General features: G+C 37.3%; 1 protein-coding gene across 6 annotated transcripts in view; it reads left to right on the top strand.

Moving 5' to 3' along the window:
- Window positions 1–17,606, top strand: part of LOC127509380 (E3 ubiquitin/ISG15 ligase TRIM25-like) — a 63,043-nt gene that overhangs the window by 32,448 nt on the left and 12,989 nt on the right. Inside the window, exons 2-6 of one of the 6 annotated variants that reach the window (XM_051888035.1) lie at window positions 6,311–6,406; window positions 6,499–6,732; window positions 9,593–9,752; window positions 10,104–10,151; window positions 10,395–12,518. In XM_051888035.1, the coding sequence (XP_051743995.1) occupies window positions 6,311–6,406; window positions 6,499–6,732; window positions 9,593–9,752; window positions 10,104–10,151; window positions 10,395–10,912 (1,056 nt within the window). In that variant the 3' untranslated portion in view covers window positions 10,913–12,518. Of the gene's footprint in view, window positions 1–6,310; window positions 6,407–6,498; window positions 6,919–9,592; window positions 9,758–10,103; window positions 10,349–10,394; window positions 12,519–17,180; window positions 17,200–17,606 lie in introns of those variants that run through there. The other 5 variants (XM_051888034.1, XM_051888041.1, XM_051888037.1 and 2 more) reach the window with 5 other exon arrangements.

Here is a 17,606-nt window from a genome sequence, read left to right as displayed (position 1 = left end):
GCCGGCACCAACCTGGAGGTGTCCTAGCCTGCCAGCATCCAGCAAAACCAGATCACTGTGTATTGCTTGAAATGTTATGAACAGCAGCTACATTAATTATTTTCCATTTGCTTTTTTCGTTCTACCTCGGCTCAACATACAAAACTGACATATTTTCTCTATATTGTAATCATTATTTTCATAAGGGCGTATGTTATACGCCCTTATGAAAATTAACTATGGTTTTACTACAAATAAAAAAAACATGGTTACTGATAGTTAAACCATGGTAACTATAAATTAACCATGGTTTTGCTACACCATGGTATTTGTAGTATAATTGTGGTTATACAAATGGTAATCAATCCGCCAAAAACATGGTTACTACACTTTTACTATGAAAAAGAGGCTAATTTTTCATAAGGGCGGTAGGGGGCGCTATTACACATCTTCTAAAAGAGTACAGAATCTCTGGATAAAAACACAGGCAAAAAAGAAGCAAAAACAAGCTATAAAAGCAAGAGATAAATGTGGAAATGATCAAAAGTGCTGGTGGTGGCTGGCAACTTTTTTTTTTAAAGAAAATTCTGATAGGAAAATAGTTAATGAACTCACTGTTTCTGCCTAAATGAATACATTATGTTAGCTATAGCTGCATGATCTATATTATGTTACAACTGTAGATTCTGACATATGGATATTACTTTGACACAGTATATAGAAAAATGCATTTTCTATAAATCTACTTTGAAACTATATGCAGTGTAAAAAGTGCTATACAAATAAATGTACATATAAAGAAAAAGAAAAAAAGTGACAATGTTGTAGTCTAAAGGCAAATACACTGCATGACTTCTGCCCAGGTATTTGCCCAAATGTCCAGTCTGGCGAAATCATCATCTAATGTCTTACAGAATTCTGTAAATATAACTTCCCTTGGTCATTCATGTGCTTTTAATTACAATGTTTTAAATTCCACTTGAAGGGCATTAACACAGCATGAAAGTGTCTCTCCTTGCCCGGGAATGAGGAAGCTGCTTTACAGACACAACCTGTTTTACACACATCACTCAAACACAGAAGCAGGAAACTATTTCAACTAGTCATTTCAGGGAATCAGAAACTGAAGTATTGTTGAGCTGTTGTGTGTTTGTTTCTCTCCGTATTCATGCAGTAAAATGGCAGAAGCCAGAATTTCAGTGGATCAGAATGCGGTCACGTGTCCTGTGTGTCTGGATCTCCTGAAGGATCCAGTGGCCATTCCCTGCGGACACAGTTACTGTAAGAGCTGTATTACAGGCTGCTGGGATCAGGAGGATGAGAAGAGAGTCTACAGCTGCCCTCAGTGCAGACAGACCTTCAGTCCAAGACCTGCTTTAGGTAAGAACACCATTCTGGCTGAAATGGTGGAGAAACTGAAGAAGACAAAACTTCCTGCTGACTGTTACGCTGGAGCTGGAGACGTGCAGTGTGACGTCTGTACTGGAATAAAAAACAAAGCCGTCAAGTCCTGTCTGGTGTGTCAGGAGTCTTACTGTCAAACTCATTTTGACCGTCATGAGGAATTTCCCTCTCGTAAGCCACACAAGTTGATTGATGCCACTGGACGACTGCAGGACATGATCTGCCTGTAAACATGATAAAGAGCTAGAAATGTTCTGTATCACTGATCAACAATGCATCTGTGTGCTGTGTAAGAAGTGTGAACATAAAAACCACAACACTGTATCAACTGCAGCACAGAGGACAGAGAAACAGGTATGAATTGAGAGGGATTGTTCACACAGAAATGAAAGTGCTTTCTTTATTTTCTCACCGTCATGCCATTTAAAACTGGTTTGACTTACTTTCTTCTGCAGAATGTAAAAGATGATATTTTGAAGAATGTCTCATCTATTTTAGTCTATACATTTAAAGTCAATGGGGTACAAAGGTTTCAAGAAAAAAACATAAAAGTAATCTAAACAACTCTAGCGGTTAAAAAAAGTGTGCTTAAGTGTACTGATGTGCATTTGTAGTGTACTTCAAATTAAAAGTATATTTAAAAAAAATACTTGGAGATAATAAAAGGCCACTTAAGTGTACTGAAAGAGAGTAAACTTTCATGACTGTTTCATAAGTATACTTTATAAAGTACACTTTGTAATAATGTCAAATTAAAAGTTTTACTTTAAAGGGTACATAACACACACAGTTTCGACCAATCTCTGGTAATCTTGAGTACCTATAGAGTAGTATAGCATCCTTCATATCTTCAAAAAGTCTTTCGTTTTATCAGATTTATAATAGAAAGATATGCTGTACCGAGTCTTTCCGAAAACAGCCGATCTCCTGGAGGCGTGCTGTGGGCGAAGCTAAAGAGTGACGAGCACACGCAGCTTTTGCGTAGCGAAGCTATCAATAGTCAGCTAAACAAAACACACACAATACACCATCACATTATCCCTGGGTAACGTTTGATTCATTATACATTTGTGTTGTTTACATTATATGCACTCACGCACCGACTGCCAACAAAACATTTGATGCAGTTTTACTTACCACCTGCTGTTCAGACTCATGACCGGGATCATAACCGCTGTGACCGCTCAATCTTTCAGTTTCAAGCAATCTGTAAAACCAGCGTCCAACTGGGCCTTGTTTATAAAACCATAAGCACCGATCCTGAGGGCTCGAGCAGCCATGGAAAAACACAAGATATTCTCTATTCATTGTAACCAATAAAAAAGTGATTGCAACTTTCAAACACGACTTTATCTTTATTTTGATAATTAATTTAAGGCGGTTTCTATGGTTATTTTAATGACAAATGTCGAGAGCGCATCTATGTAATGCGTGAGCACAAATCTCTCAGCTCTACTTAATGCTGGGTTCTTTGGGAAGCAAGGTTATTTTTCCCTCACAACCAAAAACACACTTCTTTGGTGACATTGTTGATTTTGTGGTCTAAAAACAAGGTGATAAATTCTTTCTTGAGCAGCGCTGTCGATAACTACTGTAGCGAATTAGCTCAAAGGGAATTAATAATTATTCATAACTCATTATGATTATTAATTATGATTAATTATTGATATTTTAAGCAGTTAATCAGCTACATTAAAATTACAATCAATCAATCAGATGATTCTGTGAACATTCAGTATTGATTATTAATTAATACTAAAAGAAGGGTATTTTTCATGACCACAGAAAAATAATTCTTCCTTAGCATTTACAGTGCTTAGAGCTGGTAATAAAATCTAGATCATTTAAGAGACAATTTATTGCAGACAAGGAGTCAGAACCAAATATGTATTGCGCACAAATTTTATTAACTAAATCATGAACACATAACTAAACTAACAAACACATACAATTCACGCATACCTAGGAAATGAGAGAGTGGAAATGAATTGGAACCGTATCATAACAGGAGAATGGAGCGATGAGAAAAGTCAATTAAACAAGCTGGAAGGACCATCAGTTTTCCCAGTAATAAAGCACCTTTGCTAAGAAAGGTGGTTCACAAATTAATACTAAATCGCTGTTTAGTGTTCAAATGCACGATACTAGCAAAATGCCTTTAGCTGTTGAGGAACATCGGATCTGCAGGCTGAGGAGAAATCCTTGATGGTTCGGTCTGAAGATGTAATCAATATCTTCTGCGTTTGGGTGAAGAAATATGAAACAACTTAAGCTGTTATTTTGACTCTTGTAGTAGGAAAGAGTTCTTTCTCTCCGGGTTAAGCACATGGTGGGGGCAGGTCGAGGCCTACAGGCCTTGCAGGCCCACAGGCAGGACCCCGCAGTTGCAGTGTTGTTGGAGTAGGCCAGAGAGAGAGGGAGGAGCACTGTGCGCTGGCTTTTAAGGTCCAGGAACAGTCACACCCCTGAGGGTTGACCTAACCAATGAGATGGGTAGGGATTTCCGAGCTGCAAAATTCCTCTGTGGGCTTTTACGAGCCTTTGCGTTTCTAGCAGGGCATCTGCATATGAAACTGGCTGAGTTGTTTTGAAGAAACTAATGAAGATTCTTGTAATACTGATATGTTGCACAGGTATCAATATATCATATACACGATCATTTAAATCTTTAAAATACAAAGACACCAAACTTGGTATAGGTGACTTTATGCTGACCATTGGTTCTTTTCATAAAGTATGCATAACAATACTGAATACAATACAAGAGACAATACACAAACAGTAATAATGGATACCATGTCCTGGGGATATGCATGTTCATTTATAGAACAGTCTGTCTATAAATCAATGCAGAAAGGTCTGTTTTCAGGCTTTGTGTGTCTTTCCTATGGGCCTGACTCACAATAACTTTTGATGCAGAGTTCAGAGTGAGTTTTAAAGATTATTTGAAGAGTTTGGTTCCGAAAACATGATAAACGCCATTTTCAAAAAAACTGAGTTTCTGCCAAAATCAGTATTTTATCTGGTCGGTAATGAAAAGTCATTTATTAATTTTGCGCAAAATGCGATATCCGTCCTGTTATTCCGTCATGTTTTCTCCCTTTCTTTGCAAAACGTGACAAACGCCAGTCTCCTTTCTCTTTTCTATCTGCTCAACCAATCACAGCGCACCATTCTCCGCACTGTAAACAGTAATGGCGGCGCTCTGAATACATCCGGCATCCTAGTTTTCCAGAAAAATGAATAATTTTGATGGCACTGATGAACCTGTGGTGGTTTCTGCGGTGGGGAAGAAACGCAAGTCATCGAAATGTTATCATTTATGTGAGGAGATTAAGAAGATGAGGCACACGAGTCGGGAGAAGGAAAAATGCCGGCCCAAAACTGAATCATGGACAGTTTTTAAAAGCCGTTTTTAATACCAATGTACTCTGTAAATGTGTTTATTTTAACCGTGCGGTGGCACCAGATACTCTTTAATCGGTAATGACAAACGGAGACATAATTCATTTATAACATTAATAAGATGACTCGTTGAATTCATTTTTTTTGGGAGCAACGGCTGAATGTATTTTTAGTAAAATGCCTGTATAAGATTAGTATTAGCAAAGTTCAGAGGCTGTCATATATGTGAATCAACTTACTTTGTTGTGTATTTTCAATATGAAAAATAACTTTTATATTGATGGATTAATTGCATTTTGAAAAAAATAATCTGTTTTTATAATAAACCTTTTAAAATAAAAATGTAGATTTGAATTTTTAATGTTTTTATAACCAAAAGATGCTATGTGAAAGTTTGAAACAGAAAATAGTGGTTTTCATCTTGCCACTTTCTTGGTAAAGAAAACACCTTTTTACTCAAATGAGTTATAGCGTTTTGGAACCAAAATCTTTATTTGTTAAATGGGACAGATATTTGTGTCTGATTTGTCTCAGTCGTTATACTTCTGTAACCCGAACCTTGCTCTCTCACTCTGGTTGATGTGTGTGCAAGGAATTCCACCTTTTATTACGTAATACAGGGCCATACTCGAAAAAAACGTAGAAAATCTGAAGGAGTGTATTTGGCAGAGAAATACTCCGTCATACGTCCAACTCGTTTTTTGAAACTTTAGCCATGTTTAGCATGAGAATACAACTCTTTAACAGTGTCAAGTCAGAATGCATGAAATAGCATTAGACCCCCCCCCCCCCCCCCCCCAATTACATTTTAATAATAAATATATCTTTGTAATGCGTTAAATATGTACACTTATTTTGATGTGTTGAATAACATGCTAAAGCACATGTAAAGTTCTTGATTATAATTAAAACTGTAGTGTTATTCAGTATATTTAATTAATATTAATTAGTTAATATAGTTTCAATGTACTAAAGTATGCTACTTTTAAAGAGCCAAATTTTTATTCATTAATCAAATCAAATCACTGATCAACTTATGTACGTGGAGCCCAAATCAAATATGATCAACAAACATCAAAAACATCAAACTTCACTGGTGTTCGTGTCATGACATCATAATGTTTAGTCATGTGACTGTGACATGCAGGAACCAGTGAGGTTTGATGTTATTGATTTTATTTGGCCTCTGTAAACAACTGAGACATTCTTCAAAATATCTTCTGTTGTGTCTCACAATAGACAGAAAGGCATACAGGTTTGGAACGACATGAGGGAGAGTAAATGATGACAGAATTAAAACTTTAGGGTGAAGTATTCATATAAAACTAGAAACTGATGAAATACTGCTGACATTTTAGTTTCATATTTATTCACAATCTCATTTCAGGAAACTATGAATCTGTGGTTTGAACTTACAGTATAAACTTACCATGTTAGATCTTTAACCAATTCTGGATGTAACTTTAATTTTTGTGTGATAATAGTTTTAAGTGTCATTTCCTGTTATTGGTTTGTCCTCCAGAAACAGCTGAAGGAGACGCAGATGAAGATCCGTCAGAGAATCCAGCAGAGACAGAAAGATCTTCAGCAGCTGAGAGAGGCTGTGGAGTCTCATAAGGTGAGTCTGGAGAAGAAGAGAAGTTTGAGACGTCTCAGTTTGGACTCTGTCAGTCCCGCTGAAGCCACTGTGTGATTGTAATGTCCTAACAGCGCTCTGCACAGACAGCAGTGGAGGACAGTGAGAGGATCTTTACTGAGCTCCTCCGCTCCATTGAGAGAAGCCGCTCTGAGGTCACACAGCGGATCAGAGATCAGGAAAAGGCTGCAGTGAGTCGAGCTGAAGGACGACTGGAGCGACTGGAGCAGGAGATCAATGATCTGAGGAGGAGAGACGCTGAGCTGGAGCAGCTTTCACAAACACACGATCACATCCATTTCCTGCAGGTAACAGAGATCTAGAAGAACAGGATCATAGTGGACTTGAGCAAGAGAAACATTTCACGAGAGCAGAATGAGCCGTTGACTGAGATGTTGTCAGGAATTCAGTCAGATTCAGTCCAGTGTGTGTTATCATGTAATCATCAGTCAGACTCTCATCTGATCATCTTCTGTTTAAAGAGACACACTTACAAAACCCTGGAAAAATCTCACAGGAAGCATTTTTCTGAGCTTTTTTACTGGAATAAATATTTAGGTGATAAACACCATTAACTAATTTTTCCTTCTTATTTCTTCTGTCATGATGAAATCTGTGAACTTGATGGGATCAACTTCCACCCAACTAGATTTTTCATTATTTTTTAACTGAAATATTTTATTTGTACTACAATATTTTCAGTAATTGTCACCAAAATTGGGTCAGGTGATCTTCAAACTGTCAGAGTTCCTATGTTTCATTAGGCTTGTTCTCATTGGAGCTGCGCAGACTGATCGGCGTATGACATCAAAGTACCACCAGAGCAATTAAAGAGCAAACGACTCCTTATGCTTTTGAATCAATCTCGCAGTACTTTGATGTCATAAGCCGATCGGTCTGCGCCGCGCCGATGCATCTTGAACAAGCCTATTGTGTTTTTTCCCTGTGATCCAGTTTCCCAGAGTGTCTGATTATTCATCATGTTCACCTGTTCAGTTAATTATCTTATTAGTTCTCCTTGTTATTTAAGCCCAGTGTTTCCTGTGTTCTTTGTCTGGTGTCGTCTATTGAATGTGGAAGCTTTTTGCCTGTTCCTACGTTTCTCCTGTGTGGATTTAATTTTTCTGTCACCCATGGTTGCAAATGAAAGATAAATGCAGGATCTAAGTGCAGCAGAAAAAGGTTTATTCACAAAAGCATTAGAGACAAAACACTCTTCACTAAGAAACTGAAACAGAACAACCAGTAAAACACAACGTAGAACTGACCACTGAACAGAACAAAACACAAAATAGACAGACATAAATAGACAGAGAACAGAGGAGCTAATTAACAAGACACACCTGAACTAAAACACATATCAAATCAGACACCATGGAAACAAACAGACAAAGGTCAGCACTAATTACCAGAACAAGAAAACGAGCTTAGAGCTCAAACAATTAACAGAAACACAGATCCAAAACAAACTCTAAACATGAATAATCAAACTCAAACGTGACACAAACCTGATAAGATTGATTTTTATTTAACTGTTTGCCTGTAACACATTGATGAATTTGTCCACAAAGACTGCAAACACAAAGTGAGGCTGTATATTAGTAATGCTTATAAAAAATAAAACCTGATCTTGGGACCGTGCCCTCCTAAGCTTAGGGACCATTTTGGGGATTTCCACCTGGATTTGGCTTACCCAAATTGAAAAGCTTCCCATACCCACATACTGTGCTCTAAATACAAAATTTTAGTCTCATTTTGCAGGAAACCATTTGAAGTTACATAAAATACTGCTGTAAGTGATAATAATTATATTATATGTTGTCTGTGCTGTAATTCAGGACAGGATGAGAGTGTGTCGCTGGACGCCACCATCGTGCAAGTAGCTGAAGCAAGCACCGCCGCTTCGTGAGGTTCTGCAGCATATGCCACCACCTCTAGGGAAATTGCAGCGGGAGTAACTACCTCCAGAAATTCTGCAGCATAAGCCGCCACCTCTGGAGAATCAGTGGTGATGTACGCGGCCCAGGCACACCATAAGGTGACCCCCATTATGGGGAGCGCTGCAGACAGGGGAATCAGTTCAGGAGCAGGAGGGCTAAAATGAATTGTTTTGGGGAAACCAGCTGTTCGTACTGACACCAGCGGTGGATCCTCCACACTGGATGCAAACCTCTGATGCTTGATGATGGGTTCCCCTGACAGAACAGAGGGGGGTTGTGGTACGACAACTGCAACAAAACGTGACTCTGGGGTGTCAGACATAACGTGGTGAGGTTCTGAAAGATCCGCTGAGACGTGACGAGGCTCTGGAAGACCCGCTGAGATGTGATGAGGCTCTGGAAGACCCGTTGAGATGTGACGAGACTCTGGAAGACCCGTTAAGACGTGACGTGGCTCTGGAAGACTCGCTGAGACGTGACGTGGCTCTGGAAGACCCGCTGAGATGTGACGAGGCTCTGGAAGACCCGTTGAGACGTGACGTGGCTCTGGAAGACCCGTTGAGACGTGACGTGGCTCTGGAAGACCCGCTGAGACGTGACGTGACTCTGGATGATCAGCAGAGACGTGACTGGATTCACGAAGATCAGTAGTGATTTGACTTGACTCACGAAGATCAACGGTAACTTGACTTGGCTCATAAAGATCAACTGTGACTTGACTGGACTCATGAAGATCAGCTGTGATTTGATTTGTGGCCGCCATTTTGTGAGCGTGTTCTAGCGTGGCTGCTATCATACGAGAGAATTTCAAAGACAATAGAAGTAATTATGAAATTACATATAAAGATACTTAAGATCCTACTAAAGTGGGTCAAAAACACTAATTCCATTTAATATACATTTAAACTGTAATACATTCATTTAGTTAAAATAATTATTTTAATTATAATTTTTAAAAATAATGAAGTGTCTGAAAACATTTATATTAAACAATTATATTATTTCTGTAATAATTTAAAAATAAAGTGCACTTCTTTTTCACCAGGATTGTAAGTGTCAAATACTAGAGTTTGTAGCATTAAATAATGAATATGAGAAGAAAGTATCTGATTGTGTGAAAGTGCTGGATTGAGTTACTGAAGATCAACAAGAGCCGCACAGATCTGATATAGAGCAGGTTATTGGCTGAACTGTGGAGCTGATGAGTTTTGATTTGTGTTTTCTGTAGAGTTTCCAGTCTCTCTCAGCACCTCCTGAATCTACAGATGAACCTGACGATCCCTTCAGTTCTCTCTTCTCTTTTGATGGCATAAGAGAGTCTATCCGTCAGCTGAGAGAAAAACTGGAGGATTTCTGTAAAGAGGAGATCATAAAGATCTCTGACAGAGGTAAAGTCCTGCGCCTCGTTTATACAGACGAGTTCCTTAATGCATCCCACTTTATAAATCACAGTTCATCTTAAATTCAAGTGCAATGTGAACAAGTGCATCAAATCCACCTTCAGAACGACCACAAATATCCCTTGATGGTTCAGAAGTACGGCACTCATCTTATATATTTAGGAATTTAGGATCAAATCCGATACGTGTGTTTTATAAATGAGGCCCCTGGAGATTTATCTGCTCTCAGAAATTAGTCCTTCATCATCTAATATCATAGAACATCATAATGTCTTAGAAATGAATGTATTTTATCTTGTCATTTCTCTTCAGACTGTTCATGTCTGTTTATTTCCACAGTCACTTTCACCAACATGAATCCCAAGACCAAGAACGACTTCCTACAGTGTAAGTCACTAAGAAAACAAGCAGAAAAACTCACTGAATGTGTTCATGTTGTTCCTGTAGAAGGTGAAAGAAATCATGATAGAAGAGTTTAATAATTGATCATGTAAATGATGATTTGCACAGGATATCTGGTCGGCTGTACTGAGACACTGATGATACACTGAACATTGAGCCATGAAGAGTTCAGATACATTAAAAGATCAGATTCATAATTCCTGATTCTGATGTGTGTCTCTTCTTTAGATTCCCATCATCTCACTCTGGATCTGAACACAGTGAATAAAAACCTCTGTCTGTCTGAAAGGAACAGAGTGATTACTTACACTGGCACACAGCAGTCGTATCCTGATCATCCAGACAGATTTGAATATTGTTCTCAGGTGTTGAGTGGAGAGAGTGTGTGTGGACGCTGTTACTGGGAGATTGAGTGGAGTGGACAGGTGTTTATATCAGTGTCATATAAGAGCATCAGCAGGAAGGGATGGGGTATTGAGTGTGCGTTTGGATATAATGATCAGTCCTGGAGTTTGTACTGCTCTTCCTCCAGTTACTCATTCACACACAATCAGATAGATACTGCTCTCCTTGCAGCATCCATCAGCTCTAGAATAGGAGTGTATGTGGATCACAGTGCAGGAACTCTGTCCTTCTACAGCGTCTCTGACACAATGAGCCTCATCCACACAGTCCAGACCACATTCACTCAGCCGCTCTATCCTGGGTTTAATGTTTATCCTGGATCATCAGTGAAACTGTGTTGATGTTTCAGAACAGATTGTAGAGAGATTTTACCCATAATACTTTGAGCTTCATGATCAATCAGTTATAGTGAGATGATACAGAGTCTCTTATTTTCTCTTACATTAATACAGCTGAACTTCACTGACATAACAGAATAAATGTGTGTATTAAATCTTCAAAGAGACAGTATAAGAACTGTGTGTGTGTGTGTGTGTGTGTGTGTGTGTGTGTGTGACATATCAGGACACAAATTTGTATAATGACATGGGTATGACATTGGTATTACAAGGAGAGGGTGACTTATGAGGACATTACCCCATGTCCCCATTTTTCAAAAGGCTTATAAATCATACAGAATGAGTTTTTTTGAGAAAGTAAAAATGTGCACAGTTTCCTGTGATGGGTATGTTTAGGAGTACAGGAGTAGGAGGTTTGTACAGTATAAAAAATTTATAGTATCAGTGTTGTTATGAAAAACTGAGCTCTGAAGGTCTGGTAACACTTTATAACAACTTTCATTAATAAATCATTAACAAACATTATATAACACTAATATTATAATTAGTTAATATATATTCAAATAGCTAAAAATATGTGATAATGTGCTTGTTAATGTTTACTAATGAACTTATTAAACATTACATAATAATTAACAGATCATTATTTAATGTAAATTAAAATGCTTCCAAGTGTCATTAAACTTTTCATTCATATGATCATGTACTTATTGAAAATCTTCAAATGTCATTAAACTTCAGTTCATTTAATGCACTTTTTTACATTTACAAATGAACAAATGCATAGAGCTGTTTGGTAACTATGAGTGATCTGGATGTTCAACAAAAAATTGAACAATATAAGAATGACTTTATAATTATATGTCTTTAACTCTTTAACTCTTCAGACTTTTATTTTTATATTTCCAACATTTATTTTCCACTGGCACAATGTGTTAGATTTTACCGGTATGGCTATAATTGTATTTTGTTCACTGATGAAATTAATATGCTGGTAAATCTGTATATTCTATTGAAGTTCAGCAATGAAATGTAAAAGATGAAACCTAAATAAAGCTGTTGATGTGAAGCAATAACTTGTGGTATTGTATATAACAGTACAATTAATAATAATAATAATAATAATATTAATAATAAAATAACAGTAAAATGCTGGACTTTATTTTACAGTATGTTTTAAACTATTGTTGTAATTTTACTGTGGTATGAAATACAGCAACTACTGGATAATTGTTGCGAGTAAGTTACTGTTAATTTGACAATAAACATTCTACAGTGTACTCTGTACTTGCTTAAAAAATAATTGTTAGGTATGTACTTGTGTTCGGGTTCTTTTGCAAAACACTCCTGCTGCTATTGAGGTGTGATACGGGTGAGGTTCGGGACAGGTTTGGTGGGACGGGCAGGTTTAAGAGTTTAGTTCAGGGGTCAACAGTGTACAGTTTGATTACTATAAGGAAACACTGTTCAAACTGTTTATATTACATTGTTTTTATAAATCAACAAGTATTTTCTTTAAACAAAAGTTGATTTGTTTTCTCCTGCTGATGTATGATTCAAGGAATAACCTGTTTAAGGTTTACTAATTGTTGAGGCAATAAAAACATGTTTGCACCAAATTTATGTGGTTGTTATTTCTTTATCAAGCATTTAGTTAAATTTAACCCTTTACACAAGTGTTTTTACAGTAGCTAAAAGTCCAATTGCCATAAATAGTACATGATTAATAGTAAACATTTATAAACATTTACAAATGATGAATAGTTTCTGCCTCAATAAACTCCCAATTACTGCTTATTAATAGTTAATAAGGTAGTTGTAGCATTTAAGTTTAGGTATTGGGTAGGATTAAGGGATGTAGAATATGGTTTGCAGAATAAGGCATTAATATCTGCTTTATAAGTACTAATAAACAGCCAATATGAAAGCTAATAAGCAACTAGTTAAAAGTGTGAATTCTTCCCTATACTAAAGTGTTACCGAAGTCTGAATACACACCAAAACAAACAAAGACCACATTACAGACTGCGATTTGATGAGTTAAAGTATGCAAAAATGCAAAATTGAGTTTTACATGTTGTTTGAACATAATTGTGTGTTGGCAGTGTGTGTACACAACCACCCTATAATGATAAAAATCCACCCACTCCTTTTTTTTTTTTTTTAATTCCAATAAATCATAAGCAGTGTCTTTGAACAAGCCGTTTGCAGATTCTGGGCAAAGTGACGTCACATTAGCCACAGGCCCCGCCCACGACTGCTGATGGACTCTGCCGTATTAGTATAGACGCGCCCTGAGCGAGTTGTACACAGTCTGCCATTTTCTGTAGCTGTAGTGACAAGAATGTCTTGTAAGAAACTCAGGTGTTTTGTTGTTGGATGTAAGAGTGAACACAACAGTCTTCATGTACTCCTGACTTCAGAGCTGCTGAAGACGCAGTGGATTAGTTTTATTTTTGAAGGGAATGCACCCCCATATACCTACATTTGTTTATGTCTGCGCTAATCATTTTACACCAGACTACTTTCTGAATGAATGTCAATACAAAGGGACAATACCAACTATACAAAACAAGTTTAGCTAAAAAAGTTGTTACTTAAGGATGGATCAGTACCAGCTGTTCATGATCCAGCTTACAGTCTCCAGACAGAGCGATACTGGATACGGCAGTAATGAAAGGGAAAGCATGCACTTTATTATAGTCCATATACAGATTTGATAGTTGATTTATGGGTATAAAGTTTACCAGTTTATTAAGCACCACCTGAAAAGGCATAAGGTCTGTTTATATTTGTTCACTGTTAATTGTAACGAGTGTTTCTGTGTAATTTGCTGTGTATGTTGATGATAATGCAAGGGAGAGAGAAAGTTTATAATATTTTAATGCACACTTGCACTGTGTTTTATTAAGCTCTTACAGTGATTTTCTGGACTGAAAACAGACGCTTCACCTTTTGTGAGAAGTAAAATAAACATTATAAAACTCATCAGTAAAGTTTTGGTCATCATTCAGACGGGGTCTGGTACAACAGGCTTCTACTAATAATGGATAAAAGCAAGATGACAACTTAAGTTACTACCGTAATTACACTAAACATTACCTGTTCTATCTCCATGCAGTATATTCTCTGGCTCTGTAGGCATTGTTGTCTGAATCTGGTTTGGACTGAACACGAGAATCAGCTCTTGAAGCTCCGCCCTCTTAGGCAGGGAGCAGCAGCTCATTTGCATTTAAAGGGACACACTAAAACGGCACGTTTTTGCTCACCCCCAAAAAGTGGCAATTTTAACATGCTATAAAAATGATCTGTGGGGTATTTTGAGCTAAAACTTCACACTCTAGGGACATCAGAGACTTATTTTAAATCTTGTAAAAGGGGCATAATAGGTTTAATGAATACTGTATTAATATCAATAGTTTGTGTGAAGTGCTTAAAATGACTAATTTATCTTTTTTTTTATTTTTTTTCACATTTGTAAATTTTAAAAAAGTGCATTAGGTGAATTCAAGTTTAAAGAAATTTAGCATTCAAATGTACAACAAATGAAACAAATAAGCTTTTAATCATTGTAAAATTTCTTTTAAAATCATAGATTTTCAAGAAGTACATGATCATATGAATTGAAAGTTTAATGACATTTGTAAGCGTTTTAATTTACATTAAATAATGATCTGTTAATCATTATAGATGGATGGATGGATGGATGGATGGACGGATGGACGGACACATTCAGATCAACACTCAAATAAAAAACATGTAAATTACACATAAGGCACATAACTTCTAGCTTCTGACCAAGGCTACATCTCAATACTAGATTTGCTTGATCTTAGTGCTGCATTCGACACTATATATCATGACATACTCTTAGATCGACATACTCTTAGATCTTAGATCAAAATTTCACTGCTATTCAGGGACAGGCATTAAAACGGTTTAGATCATACCTATCTGAACGTTACCATTTTGCTTATTTAAACTGGGAATTATCCACATTAACTTAAGTAAAATATGGAGTGCAGCAAGAGTCTGTTTTAGGCCCTCTGCTATTTTCAATATACATGCTGCCCCTTGGTAATATTATTAAAAACATGGAATTACTTTCCACTGTTATGCTGATGATACTCATTTATTTATTTCATCACGACCAGGTGAAATCTCTAAATTGACAGAGTATGTACTCGTCTAAGTTGACAGAGTATGTTAAAGATATAAAATATTGGATGATCAGCAAATTCTTCTATTAAATTCTGATAAGAGTGAGTTATTACTTATTGGACCAAAAACATGTACACAGAATCTCTTACAATACAATTTGCATTTAGAAGGATGTACTGTACTTCATTCTCTACACTTAAAGGTCTAGGTGTTATATTAGACAGCAACTTGGGCTTCACTTTATTTTGATGGTCCCTTTAACACATTCTGTTGACTATAAGTAACGTTGCATCTACATGTCTACTAACTAGTAGAGTATTGGTACTGTAGACTGGTAGAGTTAGAGTTAGAACAAGTTGACATGTACTTGCAAAGTTACTAGGGCTGCCCCCTAATAGTCGACTAATCGTTAGTCGACGAGAAGAGGCTTAGTCGACCAAAATTTTATTAGTTGCTTAGTCGCAGAAAAAAAAAAATCCACAGGAAGTGACAAAGTCACACAGCCTGTGACGGACAGATCGTTAACAGCTGGTGTATGTGGTAAATACTGTACATTGGGCAGGGCATCCAAACGCTCGCCTATCATTCATTGACCTCAAATATGGCTTATCATCTGAAACATGTAAGTAGTAGCACTTTATATGGCCGCTCGATTAACGTTAACCTATAAAAATGTGGGCTATTCAAGTGTTTGTGCAGAGTGTGAAAGCTGAAAAGTAGTACACTTACTGCATGACAGCTAACATGGAGGCGCAGATGCGATAACTTGCACTTAAAGTACTCTGTTGGTCATACAGATAAGAGTAATACACCTTTTAAATCTGTGAAGAGCCTACTTTTATTTGTGTGCACTCACGGTAACAACAAAACATTGTGCTTTTGTATAATAATGAAAGCAAACAGGGTGCGTTTTCTGCCGTCTCTCTCTTTGAACTTGAGCTCACCAAAAAAAAAAAAAAAAAAAGAACAACTCCAACTCCAAATTTATTTATAGAGCACGTAATAAAACAACATAGTTAACCACAGTGCTGTACAATAAAATCAAAAAAGGAGAGAATTACAAAAATTAAAAACCATGAAAAAAACATCAACACACAACATTCCAGACTAACTCAGATGGCTAGCAACAGCGACAATATCTCAACACTCATACCTGATCAAAAATATGTTTTAACTGTTTCTTAAACTCATTCAGAGATGATGATTGTCTCAAATACTGTCACATATAGTTTTGGTTTTGTTTCATGTTTATGTTTCATGTGTTATTTTGCAGTATAGTCATTGTCATGTTTCTTGTTTCCCGTTTGCCACGTGCTCCCTTTTGCCATGTGTTTCCCTTGTTTGTGTCATGTGATCCTGCCATGTGCTCCCTTGTCATGTGTCCTATGTTGTCATTGGTTCATTGGTTTGATTGTACACAGGTGTCCCTTTTTTTGTCATTAGTCCTTAGGCTTGTTCGACTTGAAGCAGTGCATGCCGGTAAGAAATTTTGTCCGACTTGAGACAGCGCCGACGCCATGTGACTGTGACATATGGCATCAAAGTACAGCGAGAGCGATTCAAGATCAGCCACCTGACTCAGCCAGTGCAGTTTCTCAAAAGGAGCTGCACGAGCTCTGATGACGATACAGCTGTTTCACATTTGGCCGGATTCACCGCATGACAACAATCACGTGTGTTTTGTGTTTATTGTCAGTACAGTTTCACTAATGCTCACAAATCTGTATTTTTATAACAGTTAAAGCTCTTTTCATGTAGTCGCGATGTTGTATTGTGTCTATACAGCATGTTTATCAAAATAAAACTGATAAAAAACGTAGACCCCACTACATTAAATACAGGTATTTAAATAATATATGCTTATGTTGAACTTTATTCTTGTAAAAACAAACACTGTAAGCAATACATAAAGTATTGAATGAAAATGTCTCTGAAACATCGGTGTATTAGTCAAATATTGCATTTATTTCACTTCAGCTGTGAAAAGGTATGCAAATGCAGCGTGAGTGTCACTACGAGAAGCAGAAAGTGTCCAACTTCACGTCTCCGTTTTCAGCTCCTCCCCGCCTGCACGCAGCTACTCTCGCCGATTGGTTGCATCCAGCCACAGCCGATGTCGAACACACCTAGTGTGTATTTAAGCCCTCATGTTTGCCATGCGTCTTTGTCAAGTATTGTCCCTGTACCACTCTGGGTAAGGTTTATTCATGTTCTTGTTTTGTTTACCAAGCCATGCCATGCCATACCTTGTTAGTTTTATGTGTGATGGAAATAAACTGCACTTGGGTTCTTCAAGATTTGCCTTCAGTGGACTCAATACAGAAAACTAGACCTCTACAAATAACCCAGCAGTTGTCCTCCTTCGTCTGCGCCAAGGGATTCGTCCCCTAGAGGATTATGTAAAGGAATTTTGTGAACTCTGTCACCAGGTCAATTTCAATGACGTTGCCCTCAAGGGCCTTGATGATCATTGGTGTTACTTAATGATGGAAAGTGACATTCCTGGACCCCTTGCAGAGTATATTGACTTTGCTTT

The sequence above is a fragment of the Ctenopharyngodon idella genome, chromosome 3 (assembly GCF_019924925.1).
Source record: "Ctenopharyngodon idella isolate HZGC_01 chromosome 3, HZGC01, whole genome shotgun sequence".
In the NCBI taxonomy this organism is placed as follows: domain Eukaryota; kingdom Metazoa; phylum Chordata; class Actinopteri; order Cypriniformes; family Xenocyprididae; genus Ctenopharyngodon; species Ctenopharyngodon idella.
Note: the sequence above shows the minus strand (reverse complement) of the source record. Positions and strands in the feature narration are given on the sequence as shown.